General features: G+C 40.3%; 3 protein-coding genes across 4 annotated transcripts; all 3 read right to left on the bottom strand.

Annotated features, from left to right (window-relative positions):
• Positions 1-108: 108 nt before the first annotated feature.
• tatdn2 (TatD DNase domain containing 2) lies at positions 109-7,352 on the bottom strand. 2 transcript variants are annotated; one of them, XM_085273942.1, is made up of 8 exons: positions 7,143-7,352; positions 4,419-4,728; positions 4,165-4,302; positions 3,889-4,071; positions 2,708-3,703; positions 2,457-2,584; positions 1,891-2,074; positions 109-1,103 (listed from the first exon to the last, which is right to left on the bottom strand). In XM_085273942.1, exons 2-8 carry the CDS (start codon positions 4,716-4,718, stop codon positions 963-965), a joined length of 2,070 nt encoding a protein of 689 aa, XP_085130068.1. In that variant the 5' UTR covers positions 4,719-4,728; positions 7,143-7,352; the 3' UTR covers positions 109-962. The 2 variants fall into 2 exon arrangements, with proteins under 2 accessions (XP_085130068.1, XP_085130067.1); XM_085273941.1 differs by having other exon boundaries at positions 110-1,103; positions 3,889-4,302.
• Positions 7,353-7,950: 598 nt separating this feature from the next.
• LOC146574343 (uncharacterized) lies at positions 7,951-10,247 on the bottom strand. Its single transcript, XM_085275553.1, has 6 exons — positions 10,192-10,247; positions 10,021-10,099; positions 9,870-9,918; positions 9,694-9,777; positions 9,452-9,565; positions 7,951-8,514 (listed from the first exon to the last, which is right to left on the bottom strand). The coding sequence occupies exons 1-6, from the start codon at positions 10,245-10,247 to the stop codon at positions 8,459-8,461; spliced, it is 438 nt and encodes a 145-aa protein (XP_085131679.1). The 3' UTR covers positions 7,951-8,458.
• Positions 10,248-12,161: 1,914 nt separating this feature from the next.
• On the bottom strand, positions 12,162-16,105 carry vhl (von Hippel-Lindau tumor suppressor). The gene is made up of 3 exons (XM_085273940.1): positions 15,645-16,105; positions 13,350-13,472; positions 12,162-12,954 (listed from the first exon to the last, which is right to left on the bottom strand). The coding sequence occupies exons 1-3, from the start codon at positions 15,829-15,831 to the stop codon at positions 12,761-12,763; spliced, it is 504 nt and encodes a 167-aa protein (XP_085130066.1). The 5' UTR covers positions 15,832-16,105; the 3' UTR covers positions 12,162-12,760.
• Positions 16,106-16,578: the final 473 nt, after the last annotated feature.

Below are 16,578 nucleotides of genomic sequence, written 5' to 3'. Positions count from 1 at the left end.
TGTGAACTTTGGTTGTATGAGCTAAAAATATCAAGGAAACAGATGCTTAGGATGCAAACACTTGAGTAAAGACTTAACTGGTACCTTTAAAGCTACAATTAAAAGGCTAAATGTCTTACAAAACACAAAATGACCATGTTTTTTTTTTAAAAAGAAAAAAAGAAAAAGAAAAAGAAAAAAAAAAGGAAGAAGGATGTTGAAGAACATCTTGTCCAAACCTCAGTGACAGAGTTTACTCTGACCTTTTTAAAGGCTCTATAATAAGAAATGTGCTTAAAAAAAATAAATAAATAAATAAAAAACTGGCAGGATGAACACACATCTGCTCACTCTTGATATTGTTTAGATTTAAAAAGAAAAAAAAAGAGCACTTAGACAAATGTGTGTGACGAGCAGGGCGTCATTAAAGTGGAGTAATGGACCGCTCCCGCAGCCCCTCTCCTTCCCTCAATGCAGAATCGGCTTTGTTCAGTGTACACGTTTGCTCCACTGTAGACTATGCTTTCCTGTCTCCGTGCGCTCCTCCATCAGCACCAGTGTTCGCACTGATGACTAATTTAACAAAACATGTCTCAGAGAAAAAAGAAGCACTATTATAAAGACTTTTAATGCATCTCTACTGCATCACACAAGGCAGCCAAACGTCCAGCAAACCAAACAAGCGAGCAATGTAAAACTACAGAAACACACATAAAAGAAAAACACAAACTGCTTAGAAATTAATCTATAATAACAACGGCATAAAAGAAATATTCAGATAAACAATTATACACTTGGATCTCTGTTAGACAAGAGATATTTTCATTCCAGTCAGGCTTGTCTCCTTTTTCTCTTTCAGGTTGTTTAAAATGAAATTTCTTCTCCACACGTCAACATCCATATATGGAGAATTGACAAATATAAAACAAAAACAGGAAACGTCTCTCTTCTTTCTTGCCAGTTTACAGCGTTTTCTCTAAAGGTCATATACCATACAGCTGAGTGGTGTTGTTTCGGATGGTGTCAAGGACAGTGGCCATGTCTTCCCCCTTCAGTAGGCTCAGCTCCCGCAGAGTATGGATGCCCATTCCAGGATGGGAAAACTGGCAGACACCTTTCCCAACCTATTAAAGAGCATGACATTCAAAAAGGTCAACATGGAGTCTCATAATAATTAATACCTCAAATATAACAACACGGATATTTGCTTTAAATTCTGATAGTAGTTTTAGACTCAATAGAAATATGTGCCCAGTTTCACTCCACTCTTGGAGGGAAAATTTCGTTTCAGATCAACAAGAGATCAAGCAGTCAAGGAACACAAGAGACAGGCCAACAGGCAGGAGGTTCTTTTCAGAAGCATGGTGGAACAAAAACGTCTCCACTGCTGGATCTGCTGCACACAGTATGATGATGTTGTCTGTTAAAAATCAGCTCTGATGCTTTACTGATATAGATCAAACTTTCTTTGTTTTCCCAAGACTGTCGTCATACCATTATATACCTTTCATCCTCCTTTATGCTGGTTTAACAAAAAACAAAACAAAAAAAACACTGAACATAACGGTAACAGGATCTTTTGTGATCATATCTTGCTAACATAAGACTGTTCAAATGTTTAATCTGATAGCAAAGTGGGCATTTCTGTGTTGTGATCTGAGACCAAACTCTCTGAGAACTGACCACTTGTTGAGTCTGTGCCACAAAGAATTAAAGATCCTCTGAAGGCAAAAGCAGGTTTAACCAGCACTAGCATGGCGTACCTAATAAACTGTATGACATACCTCTAGTTTGTTCAATAATACATTTCTAATATTTTGCAATTTAAAAAAAAAAATGGCAGAAACCTTTTCTTTCATTAATGACACAAGATGTTTGTTTTGGATTTCCCGAGCCTCTATCTACACATACCTGTCTTGGCAGGAAATATGGCGCATCTGTCTCCAACACAATGCGATTCAGAGGGATCTGGGAAACGGCATTCCGGACCTCTGTAGCCCTCAAGTAGGTGATTAGGGCTGTGAATCCCACATACAAATTGGGGAATTCTGCCAGGAAGGGCTCAATCACTGGATAACTGTTTGTAAAACAGTGCCTGGAAAGCACAACGTAATTCAAATTAAAAGTCTGATTAAAGGCACTAAGATTTAAACTCCAAAGGTCTTTAGAGTTTAAAAATCCTCAGGTTGTCAGTTCTGATGTGGAAATGAGCAGAACAGCTGTTGTGTTTCAGACATATTAAATAATTCAAATTCACTTTATGACCGTTTTCTGTTCTTCTTCATCACCATCGAAAAATGACAACTATTACGAGTCAATTACAAAAAGGCTAGTCAGAAATAAAGTGCAAGCCTTTATCTTATTTCTCTAAACTGAAACATTTGAATTTCTTACAAAAAAAATAAGCAATTAATTTTAAGAAGAAGCTATAAAAAGAAAAACTGAGTTTAAAGGGTTTTACTCCACACACAACACACCTATGAATTTTGTACTCCCTGGGAACACACTTCTTCATGATTTTCAGCAGGTCGTCATCTGCATCCCTGCAGTGGATCACCAGAGGTTTCTGCATGGCCACGGCCAAACGCAGCTGCCGCTCAAACACCTTCACAGAGAAGCAGAGAAACAAAACAAAGACCACGACATTCTTATTTTCAATATCCAGGCATACGCTGCTCAAGAAAAACTGAGTCTCAAATTAGAAAATCCACTTCAGATTTTACCTTACCTCTTTCTGCGTTGAGGTGTCAGTAGAGTTTTTGTAGGAGTAGTCCAGGCCCATCTCACCAAAGGCCACGGCTTTTGGATGCCTCATCGCCGTCAGTATATTGCGCTCTTGAATACTCGAGTAGTTTTTGGCAAAATGCGGGTGGCACCCAAATGCCCCCCATACCATGTCTTCAGCCAGCAGACCTTCCCACAGCGCCTCTTTCACCATGATATCTGGGTTGCAGAAGTTTGTAATACAGCCTTGAAACTCTCCAGTGAAGCTACTCTGGTACAGCCTTCGAAAGCTGCTGAACGTCCCGCAGAAGCCAAGTTTTCCATAGAGCATGTCCAGATGGCAATGCGTGTCTATGAAGCCAGCTTCACTGCTTGAGCAGGGGTAGCTGGTCCATAAAGGTTCAGCCCCCAAGGACAGTCTTCTAGGAGTCCAAGTATGAGATGAGGAGTAACCAGGGTAACGCATGCGGAAAACACCGTCCGACTGCCTGCGTGAGGCTGTGGGGTCGAAGCACAGCTTTGACGCTCCCGTATTTGAGTGTCGGGGCAGAGCAAAGGGATCCGATGAACGTCCCCTAATGATGGATGAGCAAATATTGTCAGCCTCAACTGCAGATGCATTTAAAACGCTCACGTGCGGTGAGTGGGGCTGCTTCAGTGAGACAAAAACTTTCCTCTGTGGTGATGAGAAAGGCACCTCCATGTCTTTAGCAGCTGCCTCGAGGGTCCCAGTGGTTTCATTAGAGGGTGTAAACGTAAAAGTGGGAGTTACACCTCCCTCACTATCGACTAAAGTTTGATGTTGATCACAGCTCTGGTCAGATGAGAAACGAGATGAAGAATCTGGTATGTACTCTAGTGCAGGGAGGGCGGAGTCATGGTCCTCAGCTTCCAGCTCATTGTCTGGAGGAAATGGTCTGTCTTGGAAGGTCTTCTCCAGAGAAACAGAGTCCTCACTAACAAACATCCTGGGAAAATCCTCTCCTTCAACCACAAAACGCTGAAAAACAAAATCTTGATTCAGCGCCATGATAATTTTATGGTATGATACATTTAAAAACATTTTAAAATAAAAACTGAAGCTGCTTTAGAATTCAAAAGAATCAGTAACAACCAATGCACAACTAAAACATTATAACAAGAAGAAATGCTATATTACTTTTATTACAAGTTGTAGTTGCTTACCCTTCCATCTGTCTTTGGCTCTGAAGCATCACCTTTGATGTCTGAGTCTTCCAACACCTGCAGGGTGGGCCACTGATCTCCTTTGCTACCGCCTCGGTCCTCAGGTGCAGTGTCATACTGGCTCCAGGAGCTGTTAATATCCACAATGGTTGTCTCAAGGTAGGCTGGACTGGGACGTTCAGTCTGCAGAGGTGAAGACAAGCTGTTCATGTCAGTTCTGATGATATTAGTAGTGCTGCACGTTGTTTTTGTGTTTCCAAGGGCTGCCATCAGTGCCTTCCTGCAGATAGCCTTTAATCCCTCCTCAGGTGTCCTGTCTTTCTTCTTCAAGATAAAAGAGTGGGGTGGAAGTGGTGAAGCTTTCTGGATGTTTTTGGACTCTGGCTGTGCGGCTGAGGTGTTCATAGGTTTGTCCTGTGCCAAATTAACCACAAACAGATAATGTATTCACTGGAACCAAGCAACTTGTGAGACTCAAGATAGATTCAAAACATTCAATCTAAAATTATAATCCAATGGCAAAGGTTTACCTTCAAAGTTTTAAATGTTTCACTGTTTTTTCTGGAAAGCTTCCGCAGCTTAAGTTTGCCTACAGAGGGCAGACTTTCAGAGAGCACCTCGGCTTTTCTCTTGGGAGTATCCAGACTCAGTGCTCCAAGCCGCGCAGATCCTGGAGAATCACTGCAGGGCAAAGTTTCTGAATCTTCATTTTGCGTTATGGTCCGGCAAGGCGGTGTGACTGAGTCAGCGTTTCCACCCTGATGATGTGCTGGTGAAGTGACTGTAGTTCGGAGCCAGCTGAAGGCCACCTTCTTTCTTCTGCTATCCATGTCTAAGATCCTGATCCAAAACGCAGTTAGAAAAGGAATGAACACATCTGGATAAGCTTCTTGATAAAAATGACCACGGACTGGCTCTCATGCAATGATGATCATTTTATTAGCTTCTACACAACATTAACTCTACATAAAGTGGGCCCAACACTGGGTTACCTGGTTAAGAGAATTTCTTAAAAATTCATTCCACAGTAATCATATCTCTCCAATCTTACCAGCTCCTTTTATCAGTGTTGGCACGTTCTTACTGGAAGTTCAGAACAAGGACACCACATTCAGCAGTGGAGCTTCTGCACTGAATGTCATGCAAGCATTTTTATACTCTTATTTGACTTAATGAAGCTCTCCTGTTGTGGTGAAAACCTTTTTTGGTCTACCTATATCTGATTAGCAATTAAAAAGGAGATTGATTAAGAACTAGCCCTGTAATCACGGCTGTTATCATCCTGTTATCACGGCTAGAATTTCATGCTGGCCTAAAAGGATCTGCCCTACAGTGGTTTTGTTCCTATTTGTCAGAAAGGTTTTTTTATATCAATATGGGCCCCCACAACTCCAAAATAGCCCCTCTTAAATACGGTGTACCTCAAGGCTCTATTTTGGGTCCTGCCCTGTTCGCACTCTATTTGTTGCCATTGGGCTCCATCTTCTCGCGGTACAGCATTTCATTTCATTGTTTTGCTGATGATTTGCAGATTTATCTACCTTTAAAAGCAGGGTCAGACCATTCGCAGCTCTTATTACGCTGCCTTGATGATGTCAAACAGTGGTTGTCATTAAATTTTTTTAAACTAAATGAAAATAAAACTGAGGTTGTCATTTTTGGCAACTTTAATCATATCGACAGCACTCTGGGCACCCTTTCCTCGTATTGTAAAACACATGTAAAAAACCTCGGTGTCTACATTGATGGTTCTTTTAAATTGAATAAGCAGGTGAGTGCAGTAGTTCAGTCCTGTTTTTTTCAGTTAAGACAGCTAGCCAAGGTAAAGCTATACCTTCCGGCTAACGTCTTTGAGCGTGTTATTCACCCTTTTCTTACTTGCAGATTGGACTACTGCAATTCATTGTATTATGGTCTAGATCAGGCCACCATCCATCATCTTCAGATGGTTCAAAATGCTGCTGCTCGCCTGCTAACTGGTACCAAACGGAGAGAGCATATAACCCCAGTTTTAGCTTCTTTACACTGGCTTCCTGTCTCCTACAGGATCCAATTTAAACTTCTACTTTTTGTTTTTAAGTCACTTAATGCCCGAGCCCCTCCTTACCTGTCTGAGCTCTCTGCCTATGCTCCAGGAAAAACCACGAGGTCTAGATCAAAACTAATGTTGTCCATCCCACAGACTAACCTCAAATCCCGTGGTGATAGATCCTTCTCTGTGGCAGGTCCTAGACTTTGGAATAGTCTCCCCTTAAATATTAGATCTGCACAAACACTTGAGCAATTTAAATCTTTACTAAAGACACATTTCTATGCCCTGGCTTTTAACACATTATGACCCAAGCATTTTGGTCTTATTTGAATTAGTTTAGTTATTGTTTTAATTCTTTTACTGTCCTTTTGTTTTTTATTGTTATTATTGTATTACATTGTTGCTTTTTAATACCATTTTTATATTGTTAAGCACTTTGTGCAGCATCGGCTGTTTGAAATGTGCTATATAAATAAATTTGACCTTGACCTTGTAAGCAGAAGCAATAATGCGAGTAAATCTATACTTATCAATATTAATCCCTAGGGGCTGATAATTCCCTGCTCGAACCACAGCTCTAAGTGGTCATATGCACTGTTAACCTGGAAAAGGCTCCGGAAAAGCGTGGATGTCTTACTTTATCATCTGACCTTAAACCCTTGTCTTTCAAACTAAGATTAACAAAAATAATCTGGCCTCAAATAAGTTTGAGTATCTCCATCTCAAAGTTCTGCAGAATGAGTAGCCATTCATTCATTAGTTCAGCTCGTCAAACCTATCCCTGTTTATTAATGAATTAACTTGCAGGGTTACTTGTGGGTCTATCTGTTTCTAAGTGCAGGGCTGGGCTGGTTGCACCTGGAGGGAATTTTAGGTGATAAAATTATTAGCGGGATAAACAGTAAAACACAGCTTTAATAACCTATATACAGCAGGATTGTGTATTTTTTTAAAGCTGTGACACTAAATTAACCGTGTGAAAGCACTCCGCGGGGGGGAAGCGCCTTGACGGTAAAACTTTGGCAATAACTGTGTGCTAGCTAGCAGCTTGACTGCCACAAAACTCCCGGTCACGAATGTTTGCAAACAATAATCATTACCTCAAAATATTCAATCCAACTAGTTAAATCAATATCACTATAATTATTTGACATTTATAAAACGTTAATCTAGCTAAGCCGCTTGTTTTAAGTAGCACTGCCTGACGTTGAGGAGCTATTACCTGGTGGGTCTCCGCGGTGGAAACGGCAATTAAAGCGTCAACCGGCAGCTTAAACGGCTCCTACGGAGATCGGTCTGTAAACAAAAGCACTGAAACGTTTCACTGTCTTCACGTATTATTAATGTATTGAGTTGAACCAAGAAAAGTTTGTTATAAAATTAACCACTAGGTGGCGATAAGAGCGCACATTTAAAAGTTCCTTTGCGCTTTCGTCACACAATCGTGTTAGATCTCGCGAGAATTGTTTACACCGGCTAAAGCAGCAATTACACATTAGTTTTCTCTATATTTTCCTTCCAATGAGCCAGCCTTTCTTGCTTCTTGTTTACGTTACTAATTAAAGTAGTCTTGAAAAGTAGTCCAGTATTCAGTCCAGTCTTTGTACCTGACAATTTTCCGAAAACATTTTTGTCTCTTTGTGAAGCTAGGCTTGATGTTTTGTGTCTGCTACTGAAGACTATAACTTAAAATTTCAGGTTGTTATCTCAAACTTTTGAACAGGGCATCGCAAAAATATCGAAGAAATAACTCAAAAATTTCAAAATTACTTTAGAGTTTGAGTTATGTCCAAAGTTTGAGATAATTTTCAGTATTTTTTGGGTTCTGTTTTTGATTTTTATCAGAAGCAGAAAGAAGCTTCCATGTATGATCTATGAATTATTAACACATAAAAAAAAAACACGCCTATCTTCAGGAATTTGTAGGCGAGTGTTGTCCTGCACCAAAAGTTCACTTTACCAGAATAACAGGTCAAATTAAAGCAAACCAAAGTTTATTTTTGTGACACAGTGAATTAAACATTTTTAATTTTGTTTTTTTCATTTAAACCTTCCAAAAATGTAAAACAAGCTCTAAAGAGTGTGTGCAAAAATCAGCTGTATTCTGTATATTCACTTAAGAGGCATTTCTGAATGAATTGAAACTAAAGACAAAGTCAACCATAAAAAAGACGAATACAGCGTTTATAGCACAAGGGAATATACAAGATTTTCACTCAACTTGTGAAGGTGATGAGAGGTGAGGCTTAACTTATTAAATTTAAATTTTCCATTATCATTATTACTTATGCTAAAAACAAAATAAAGATGTTTTGCTAAGAGAACTTGAGTAGGCTATATATCAAGTCTCTTTTGGAAATAAAATTTTGTAATTCGCCATACCTCATTACTTGTGCAGAAAAAAATAAGAAAATTAAACAAATTTCTAGAAGTATGTGTATTTCTGATAATACTTCTTTACAGATTTTCAAGTAAGTGCAAGCTCAGCTTTTCAAACTAATGTGGGCATCTTTAGAAGAGGTCTGGTGAACTGTTTCTTCAAACTTTTGGTAATCCCAGAAAGGTTTTATATGCACCCAAGCTGCATCCTTTACCTACAGGAATGAAAAGAAAAAGATGTCAATGTGTAAACCGGTCATGTATCATTATCCTTCCTTATAACAGCATCCCAGTCATGAACATTCCTGTATAAGAATGATCTCTTATACAATCATCTGCTGTGGTGCAGCAGATTTTGATTGTGAGAATCACTTGATTCATTTTATGGTCTGCCATCAAAAATTAGATTCACAATAGAACATAAAATTTTTCTATTGTGAGCATTAAATTGTGAAGACTTTGAGTATCTCATCATCTACTTAATATCATCAAAAGATTCAGGGAATCTAGAGAAATTTCTGTGCACAATGGACACAGCTGAAAAAAAAATCGAATACCCAGATGATGTACTTTTCAGGGAAGGCCTCACCTATTTTAGATAATGCTAAACCATATACTTGATCTACTACAACACCATGGCACCACAGTAGAACATTTAATACATTATGAAACGGAAAATATGAGAAAGAAGACCCAGAATTGCTGTGAAGCTAAAATCCTGTATCAGACAAGGTTAGGACAATATTCCTCCCCCAAACGTTCAACAGCTGGTCTCCTCTGTTCCCAGATGTTTACAGGCTGTTGTAAGGGAGAGGAGCTGACCGTACACATTGGTAAACACAGCCCTGTGTCGACTTTTTTGGGATGTGTTGCTGTCATCAAATTCAAAATAAGCAAATATTTATCTTAAACTGGTAGATTTTTCACAGTTTAAACATTTGATATGTTTTCCATGTTCTGTTGTGAGTCAAATATGAGTTTATGGGATTTGCAAATCATTGCATTCTGTCTTTATTTACATTTTACACAGTGTCACAACTTTTTTGGAACTCGGGACGTCAGTATCACATTAGATAATCCAGCAACACGTGCATGAAAGTTGCAATAAGCAGATTATTGTATGTGTTATATTTTGCTTCAGTCAGTACTAACATGTTGGACTCTTCTCCACAAGCCAGTAGCAGAAGCCCGTCCTAGCGCGCTCATTGAACACATTCCTGTACTGGGACATGTTTCGAGGTGAAACACTGGTTTTTTTTAATGTGCCTAAAGGGAAAAAACATAAACAAAATAAAGATTCAGCAGTGAGACCGATACCTAAATTAAGAGTTCATCACCAACTCTGATGTGATACCTGCTATATGCTCACTAGAGGGAGGGAAGAGAATCATTACCTGCACCTTCGTCTTGAGTCAGGGGAGGTAACGGGCTGCCGGTGGTGCGGTCTAGAGCAGAATTACCTCCATGAGACGGAGCCACTTAAATAAATTATAAAATCAAACACAAATTAGAAATTAGAGACATTTTTCTTGAAAAGGCCAGTTTCTTTTACTTGATTATTCTCACAAACCTGATTCTTTTAACAAGGATGGTGGAAGTGACGCAAAATAAACTGGTACCTATGTGGGAATAACCATGACACCAACTCACAGTAATTTATGATGTAGTAATCTGTCTGCGGCTCTGCAGGTAGGCAGGATTTCTTGTCGTTTTACTCTTACCATTGTTTTCATTTTGCTCCAGTGATCTGTCTGCAGGTGTGGGAAGACAACTGGGTGACTCCTCGGCCAAAATGTTTTGCTGGCGGAGAAAATGAAAAGGATGATGAACTCTGGATCCAAGATCTAATTATTTACAGTTGTGAGAGACGCAGAGAAAAGCTGAGGTCTTACAGCTCTCGCCTGAAACGACCTGAGTGCTGTTTTTTTTCCTTTTCCCCCGCCTGCATGCTCCTGATACACAGCACCCAGCTCAACTCGTTTCACACACACACACACACAACAATGTGTTGTGTTACTTTGTCACTTAGCAACATGTCTGGCAACAGTGCCCCTGCTGAGCAAACAGAAGCACGTTATGATTTCAGGTTGTGATCTGTTCCTGAAAGAGGGCATCCACATGTAGGCTGTGAGTGAGATGCTACAGAAGTGCCAACAGCATGAGGTTATTCGGGTATATTACACGTGAAGTCTGAGCAGTGTCATTGCTATTATGATACAATTTTCAAGTATTAATTTAAAAAAAAGCCATATCATAAATTAATATAAAATATAAATGGATACATTTTTGTATTATTAACCAGAAGAGCAACAAATTAGAGACACTAATACATGTAACTCAGTGATATCCTGGTCGTTCCTTTATTTACTTGTTATCCTCACAGAAAGGGAAAGGGGGCATGTATGACTGCACACAGAGGAGGTTACGTTGTTCGAGATGTCCTTGAGATGCTCATTGGATGTTTAATTGTTTTGTTTTTGATACAGCATACAGGATTGCATAAATTGCTTTTACACCTGTGTACCCATTTACGCTGTTACCTGTATTAATTATACCAACTTGTTAGAATTCATCTATTCTTGTTTTAAAATGTAAAGAAATGCATTAATTATCTTGGCATTAATTTACACACAGCTCTATTTAAGGTCCCACCACAGCACAACACCTTGATTGTTTTCTTTTTTAGCCATTCTTTTGTAGATTTGCTGCTGAGCCTGGGATTGTTGTCCTGTTGAATGAACCAGTTTGAGCAAAGCTTTACCTGTTGCACAAACAGCCTCACTGGATTCTGTTTTGGTATACAAAAGTGTTCCTGGTCTGTTCAATGACTGCAAGGTACCCAGGTTGTGTGGCTGGACAGTTGGCGTCTGTGTTTTGTTTTCTGGAAATGTGGCACTGTGCATCTCCTCTTTGCTCTCATCTGTCTAAAGGATATTGCTGCAGAAATCTTGTGGTTTGTTTAACTTTGCAAAGTTGATTTTTCTGAGCATTGCACATGTTTTTCAAAGGACTGCATAGACTCTTGTGAAAATGTGCTTTTCGAGGCAGTAAGTTAGGCACAGCTGACTACACTCAGCTAATTGCAGAGATGTGTAGAGGAGAGGATGGTCTGTATGGCATTGGTCTTTGTAATGTTTTAGTAGAGGACACTTCTTTTGACCACGTTGTAATTTTTGCAGCTTTTCTGTTACTGCTGAATCCAATGGCTTATCTCAGCACAGCAAGATCTGTATCTTCAACAGCAATGTGAAAGCAGTGCTTCTGTATGGGTCCGAGACGTGGCGGGTGACCAAGACCACTACCAGTAAGATACAGATTTTCATCAACAAATGCTTGAGACACATCCTCAACAGCAGATGGCCTGAGAAGATCTCAAACACAGACCTCTGGAAGAGAACCAGCCAGAACCCGGTCGGTCAAGACATCAAGAAGAGAAAATGGGGCTGGATAGGCCACACACTTCAAAAACCACTCGACAACGTCGCAAAGCAAGCACTGGACTGGAACCTACAAGGCAAAAAAGGAAAGTGGGGAGACCCAAACAGACTTGGAGAAGATCTGTCGAGAGCGAAGTGAAGGCCGTCGGAATGACGTGGTCCCAGCTAAAGAGAGCAGCCCAGAACAGAGTCCGTTGGAGTGGTGTTGTTGCGGACCTATGCTCCCCCAGGAGTCAACAGGAAAATTGAATCCAATGGCTTAGCGGTCACCCTGAAATCTTCTTTTTCTTACAACTATTACTTCCTCACATCCCCTGGACATCCTGTGAAACATAACTGTTATACATTTGCTTTATTTAGAGACAGCACCAACAACTAAAACAGCAATGTAAACTGAAGAGTGTTCCAAGGTATCAAGGCGTCCATCCATTAATAAAACTTGTATATATTTTATTCATTATACAAATAAAACTCTTTTACATACAGCAGCAATGTGTCATCAGGAAAATTATTACAAAGAAGACAGAAAAGAAGACAAAAACAAGAGGATAAGCTCCTCAGTCACAGTATTTTCCCCACATTGGAAATCATCTGCGAGTTAACCTTTATGACAGTCTCACCTGTTCCTAATAACCCAATATTTCTGACAGATTACAGCTACAACAATAGAATACAACACAGCATCCATTTTTGAAGGGAATTGTGCAGGTATGGCAAGATAACCTCATATCAAGCATTACTAATAAGAATATGAACAACACAGATCTCTGAATTCTAATGTGGCTACATACAGAAGATGGATTTATATTACATATAACTCTTACTAAAAAAGGAAAAAACACATTTTCTTCTGTTCAACAACTGTGACAAACAAACAGAAGATCAAACTGAAACTGATTTCCAAAAAATGTGTTTATAGCCACTGTGAAGTAAGTCCTGTGTTTCATCTTTAAAGTTCTTTACGTTCTCGGAAAGTGCAAGAACATCTGTCCTTATGTGATAAATATCCATTCTGCCTTAATCATCACTCCTCCTGCCCTTGTGTGTTCTCTTTCAGATGTTGGGCTACTCGCTGGTTTATGCGTTGGAGATCTTTCAAAACACTCGGGCGATCTTCGAGCTCCTCGTGGAGGGACCACGCTATTTCCAAGCTCCTGTAGTCGTTTGGTCGCACAAGACGCCGAGTAACCTGAAGAGCTCGATCCTTGAGACTGTAAACTGTGTAAACAAACGCTTGTTAACAGTGTGGGATTTTTTGTCAACTCACAAATCCAAATATAGATCAGTTTGTCTCTAAATTTACCAAAACTTCTTATGCCAAAAGTGAATCAAACAATACTAACATCAGAGTTTCTTAATTAAAACATTACAACATCTGTCACACTATTTTGTGTGGTTTCCCCTGAAAATTACTGATGAAAAAAAGAAAAACAACTGGTAAAATTTCTATAATATCCAGAGAAACTATTACGTATTTTTTCATGAAATTATCCTGTATGATTTGATCAATATGTCAATCACTCTGTATACTCTGAAACTAGCTTAATACACACTTACTACTAAATCATAATTGTACGGCACAGAGACTTCAGGTAATATAACTGATGTTTTACCTGGTAAACTGATATTGGCATATGTCACATTTCCACCCCCTGCTGGCTTAGGAAGAAACAGCTCTTTGCTGTTGACCTTGAGAGGGTCATCGGTCTCTGCATCTCTGAACATCCACGGGTGACCTGGAAAAGATACAAGCGGAAACACTGTTTAAGAGTTAAAGCCTGAGGCCTGTACTACGAACAGTTAACCCTGGGTTAACTGCACACTGGGGTGGTGGTTAAATTCCTGTCAGGGTATATCGCCATGATAACTTGCGTTGTCCTTTTGTTGTACCTTTTCGAGATTAGGGATCAACAGGTACAAAATCGCAGCCTAACGCTCACCATAAAATAGCGTAACCCAGAATGGTCCTAAGACCCCACCTACTGTACCAGAGCCACACCACTGTGCCTGCCTCTCTCTCCACATAGCGCTGTCGCCTCCGGTGAGAATCCTGACACCCTTCCCACACCCATCACTTTCATTGCAGACCAGGTTCAGATGCAAATGAGGAGACTCCACTCAGGCAAGTCTGCTGGACCAGACGGAGTGAGTCCCCGCATCCTCAAGGCCTGTGCCCCCCAGCTTTGTGGAGTCTTCCATAAGCTGTTCATGCTGAGTCTGGGTCTGCAGAGGGTCCCAGTGCTGTGGAAGACATCATGCCTCGTCCCTGCACCAAAGACGCCACGCCCCAGTGGCCCCCAGGACTACAGGCCTGTGGCATTGACCTCCCACATCATGAAGACTCTGGAAAGGCTCATCCTGGACCAGCTCCGACCCATTGTCAGACCACATCTGGACCCCCTTCAGTTCGCTTACCAGCCCCGTCTCCGAACTGAGGACGCACTCATCTATCTGCTTAATCGTGTCTACACCCATCTGGACCAGCCAGCGAGCACTGCGAGGGTCATGTTTTTTTACTTTTCCAGTGCTTCCAACACCATCAGGCCGACCCTCCTGGGAGATAAGCTGACAGCGATATAGGTGGATGCTTCTCTGGTGTCCTGGATTGTTGATTACCTGACCTCAGCAGAGATGATGAGACAGAGTACCGGGCTGTGGTCGACTCCTTTGTCCCGTGGTGTGAGCAGAATCATCTTCAGCTCAACGTGGCAAAGACCAAGAAACTGATCGTGGACTTCAGGAAGACCAGGAAACACTTGACCCCTGTTTCAATCCAGGGGGTCAATGTTGACATTGTGAATTACTATAAATACCTCAGAGTATACATAGACAATAAACTGGACTGGGCTAAAAACACCACAGCACTTTACAGGAAGGGCCAGAGTCGCCTCTATTTTCTTAAGGCGACTGAGGTCCTTCAACATCCGCCGGACAACACTCAGGATTTTCTACGAGTCTGTTGTGGCCAGTGCAATCCTCTATGCCGTTGCATGCTGGGGGAGCAGGCTGAGGGTCGCCTCATGCTAACAGGCTTATAAACTGATCCGTAAGGCCAGTAGTGTTGTGGGGATGGAGCTGGACTCCGTTAAGGTGGTGTCGGAGAGGTGGATGTTGTCCAAAATAAAGACAATGTTGGATAATACTTCCCACCCACTCCATTACATGCTGGTCAGTCACAGGAGCCCGTTCAGTGAGAGGCTGAGAGTACCAAAGCACCACTGAACGACACAGGAAATCAGTTTTTCAGCACTATATACATATGAACAGTATAAAGAGAAAAATATATATAAAATGTACAAATATACAAGAGTAATGCTTGAAAGGTGATACTATTTCATGATTTTCGTGATACAATTCTAGGTTCAGTTTCCAAGACATGGCTTATTATTTTTATTATTATTATCATTATTATGAATCTCGGAATTAAAAGACAGACAAAATACTAAAACATATTATTTAAACAAAGAGACAATCATTAAAATTACACAAAAAACCTCCAGTCAATCAGTCAGTCAGTACAAGGTTCAAGACAGAATTAAGCACAAATATCAATAGGAGCTGGCAACACAGATGATAATCAAAACAACTGAAAGCTCACTTCCAGTCTGTAAAGACATCATATGTAACAGACCTGCATAAAAACAGGTCTATATATATATGTGTGTGTGTGTTTGTAGTAAACTTAATCCTAGACATCCATCGTTTTCCTTTAGTCTGGGCTGGGTTCTTCTCTGAGAAAGCTGCGTTCAGGTGATACCAGCATTCCGAGAAAACTGCTTTTTTACACAAAACAAAGCTTTAAATCTCTAGAAATACCTGAGTAAGCACCATTGCTACAATAAAGCTACAAAGAGCCACTTGTTAGCTAATCGCTTTATGCACTGGTAACGTGCAAGCAGCCGTCTTACCGACGTAAGTGTGCATCCTCCGTCCAGTCCCTGGTTGTATGTCATTGTAAGGATGCGGTTCTCCCTGGTAATTTATCCACAAAGGCCGTACGACACGGGGACTATGGTTATAAAACAGCACTTTAACTGGTATCTGACTGTTCAGGGAACGAACCAGAGGAAGAGTCTCCTCTCCTTCTTGAGGCATTGGAGCTAAATAATGCTAAACTGTTATCGCAGCGAGAGTCGCGTTCTGTAGCTAACGCTAGCAAGTAGCTCCCTAAATGTTTACAATCGTCCGCGACGGCAGCTACTCGAAATTATAAAAATCGTATCAGTTAATCTGTCTAGTCGCTTACTTATCTTATAAAACAGAAAAAGTTTAAAACACTTTTAAACGCCACAGCGAGAAAACTACTTCTCAACTAGTTTGTTTACAGTCACTTTTCCGGTTGAAAGTGTGGAACGTTGAACTGTTCTGATCTGTGATTGGTCGTGACATGCAGTGGCTCGCTACAAGAGATGCGTTCAGGACGCGTTGTACGTGGTGCAGAAGCAGCAACAAGAAAATAAATTTCAAATGAAATCACAACAGGAAAACTGTCAGACTCTCACCCACCTCCACCTAGAAAATAAATAAAAGCAATCATATATATATATATATATATATATATATATATATATATATATATATATATATATATATATATATATATATATAATTGCTTTATATATGTGTGTGTGTGTGTGTGTGTGTGTGTGTGTGTGTGTGTGGTTAGAACTCTATATTTTACGTTCTAACCACTTTTACTAGACCTGATCTGTTAAGACTATATATATAATTGGTTTATATATATATGTGTGTGCGTGTGTGTGTGTGTGTGTGTGTGTGTGTGTTATTGGAATTGACTGGCCCTCGGATTACTCTGTGTGTTGTGGTTTATCGTCCGCCTAA

This window comes from Mchenga conophoros, linkage group LG5, assembly GCF_057382185.1.
Source record: "Mchenga conophoros isolate Kocher_MC1m ecotype Shallow Benthic linkage group LG5, M_conophoros_male_GT1.1, whole genome shotgun sequence".
Lineage (NCBI taxonomy): Eukaryota > Metazoa > Chordata > Actinopteri > Cichliformes > Cichlidae > Mchenga > Mchenga conophoros.
The sequence above is the reverse complement of the archived record's forward strand: the minus strand, read 5'-3'. Positions and strand labels throughout refer to the sequence as shown.

Excerpts from the sequence above, each read along its gene's own strand:
- tatdn2 (XM_085273941.1), bottom strand. The coding sequence starts at position 4,718 with ATGGATAGCAGAAGAAAGAAGGTGGCCTTCAGCTGGCTCCGAACTACA. Across the intron at positions 4,303-4,418 it reads AAACATTTAAAACTTTGAAG|GACAAACCTATGAACACCTC; the intron begins GTAAACCTTTGC and ends AATTTGGCACAG. Across the intron at positions 2,075-2,456 it reads AGGGAGTACAAAATTCATAG|GCACTGTTTTACAAACAGTT; the intron begins GTGTGTTGTGTG and ends TGTGCTTTCCAG.
- LOC146574343 (XM_085275553.1), bottom strand. The coding sequence starts at position 10,247 with ATGCAGGCGGGGGAAAAGGAAAAAAAACAGCACTCAGGTCGTTTCAGG. Across the intron at positions 10,100-10,191 it reads GGTCGTTTCAGGCGAGAGCT|CAAAACATTTTGGCCGAGGA; the intron begins GTAAGACCTCAG and ends TTTCTCCGCCAG. Across the intron at positions 9,566-9,693 it reads GACTCAAGACGAAGGTGCAG|GCACATTAAAAAAAACCAGT; the intron begins GTAATGATTCTC and ends TTTTCCCTTTAG.
- vhl (XM_085273940.1), bottom strand. The coding sequence starts at position 15,831 with ATGCCTCAAGAAGGAGAGGAGACTCTTCCTCTGGTTCGTTCCCTGAAC. Across the intron at positions 13,473-15,644 it reads GAGGATGCACACTTACGTCG|GTCACCCGTGGATGTTCAGA; the intron begins GTAAGACGGCTG and ends TATCTTTTCCAG. Across the intron at positions 12,955-13,349 it reads TGCCAATATCAGTTTACCAG|TTTACAGTCTCAAGGATCGA; the intron begins GTAAAACATCAG and ends TTGTTTACACAG.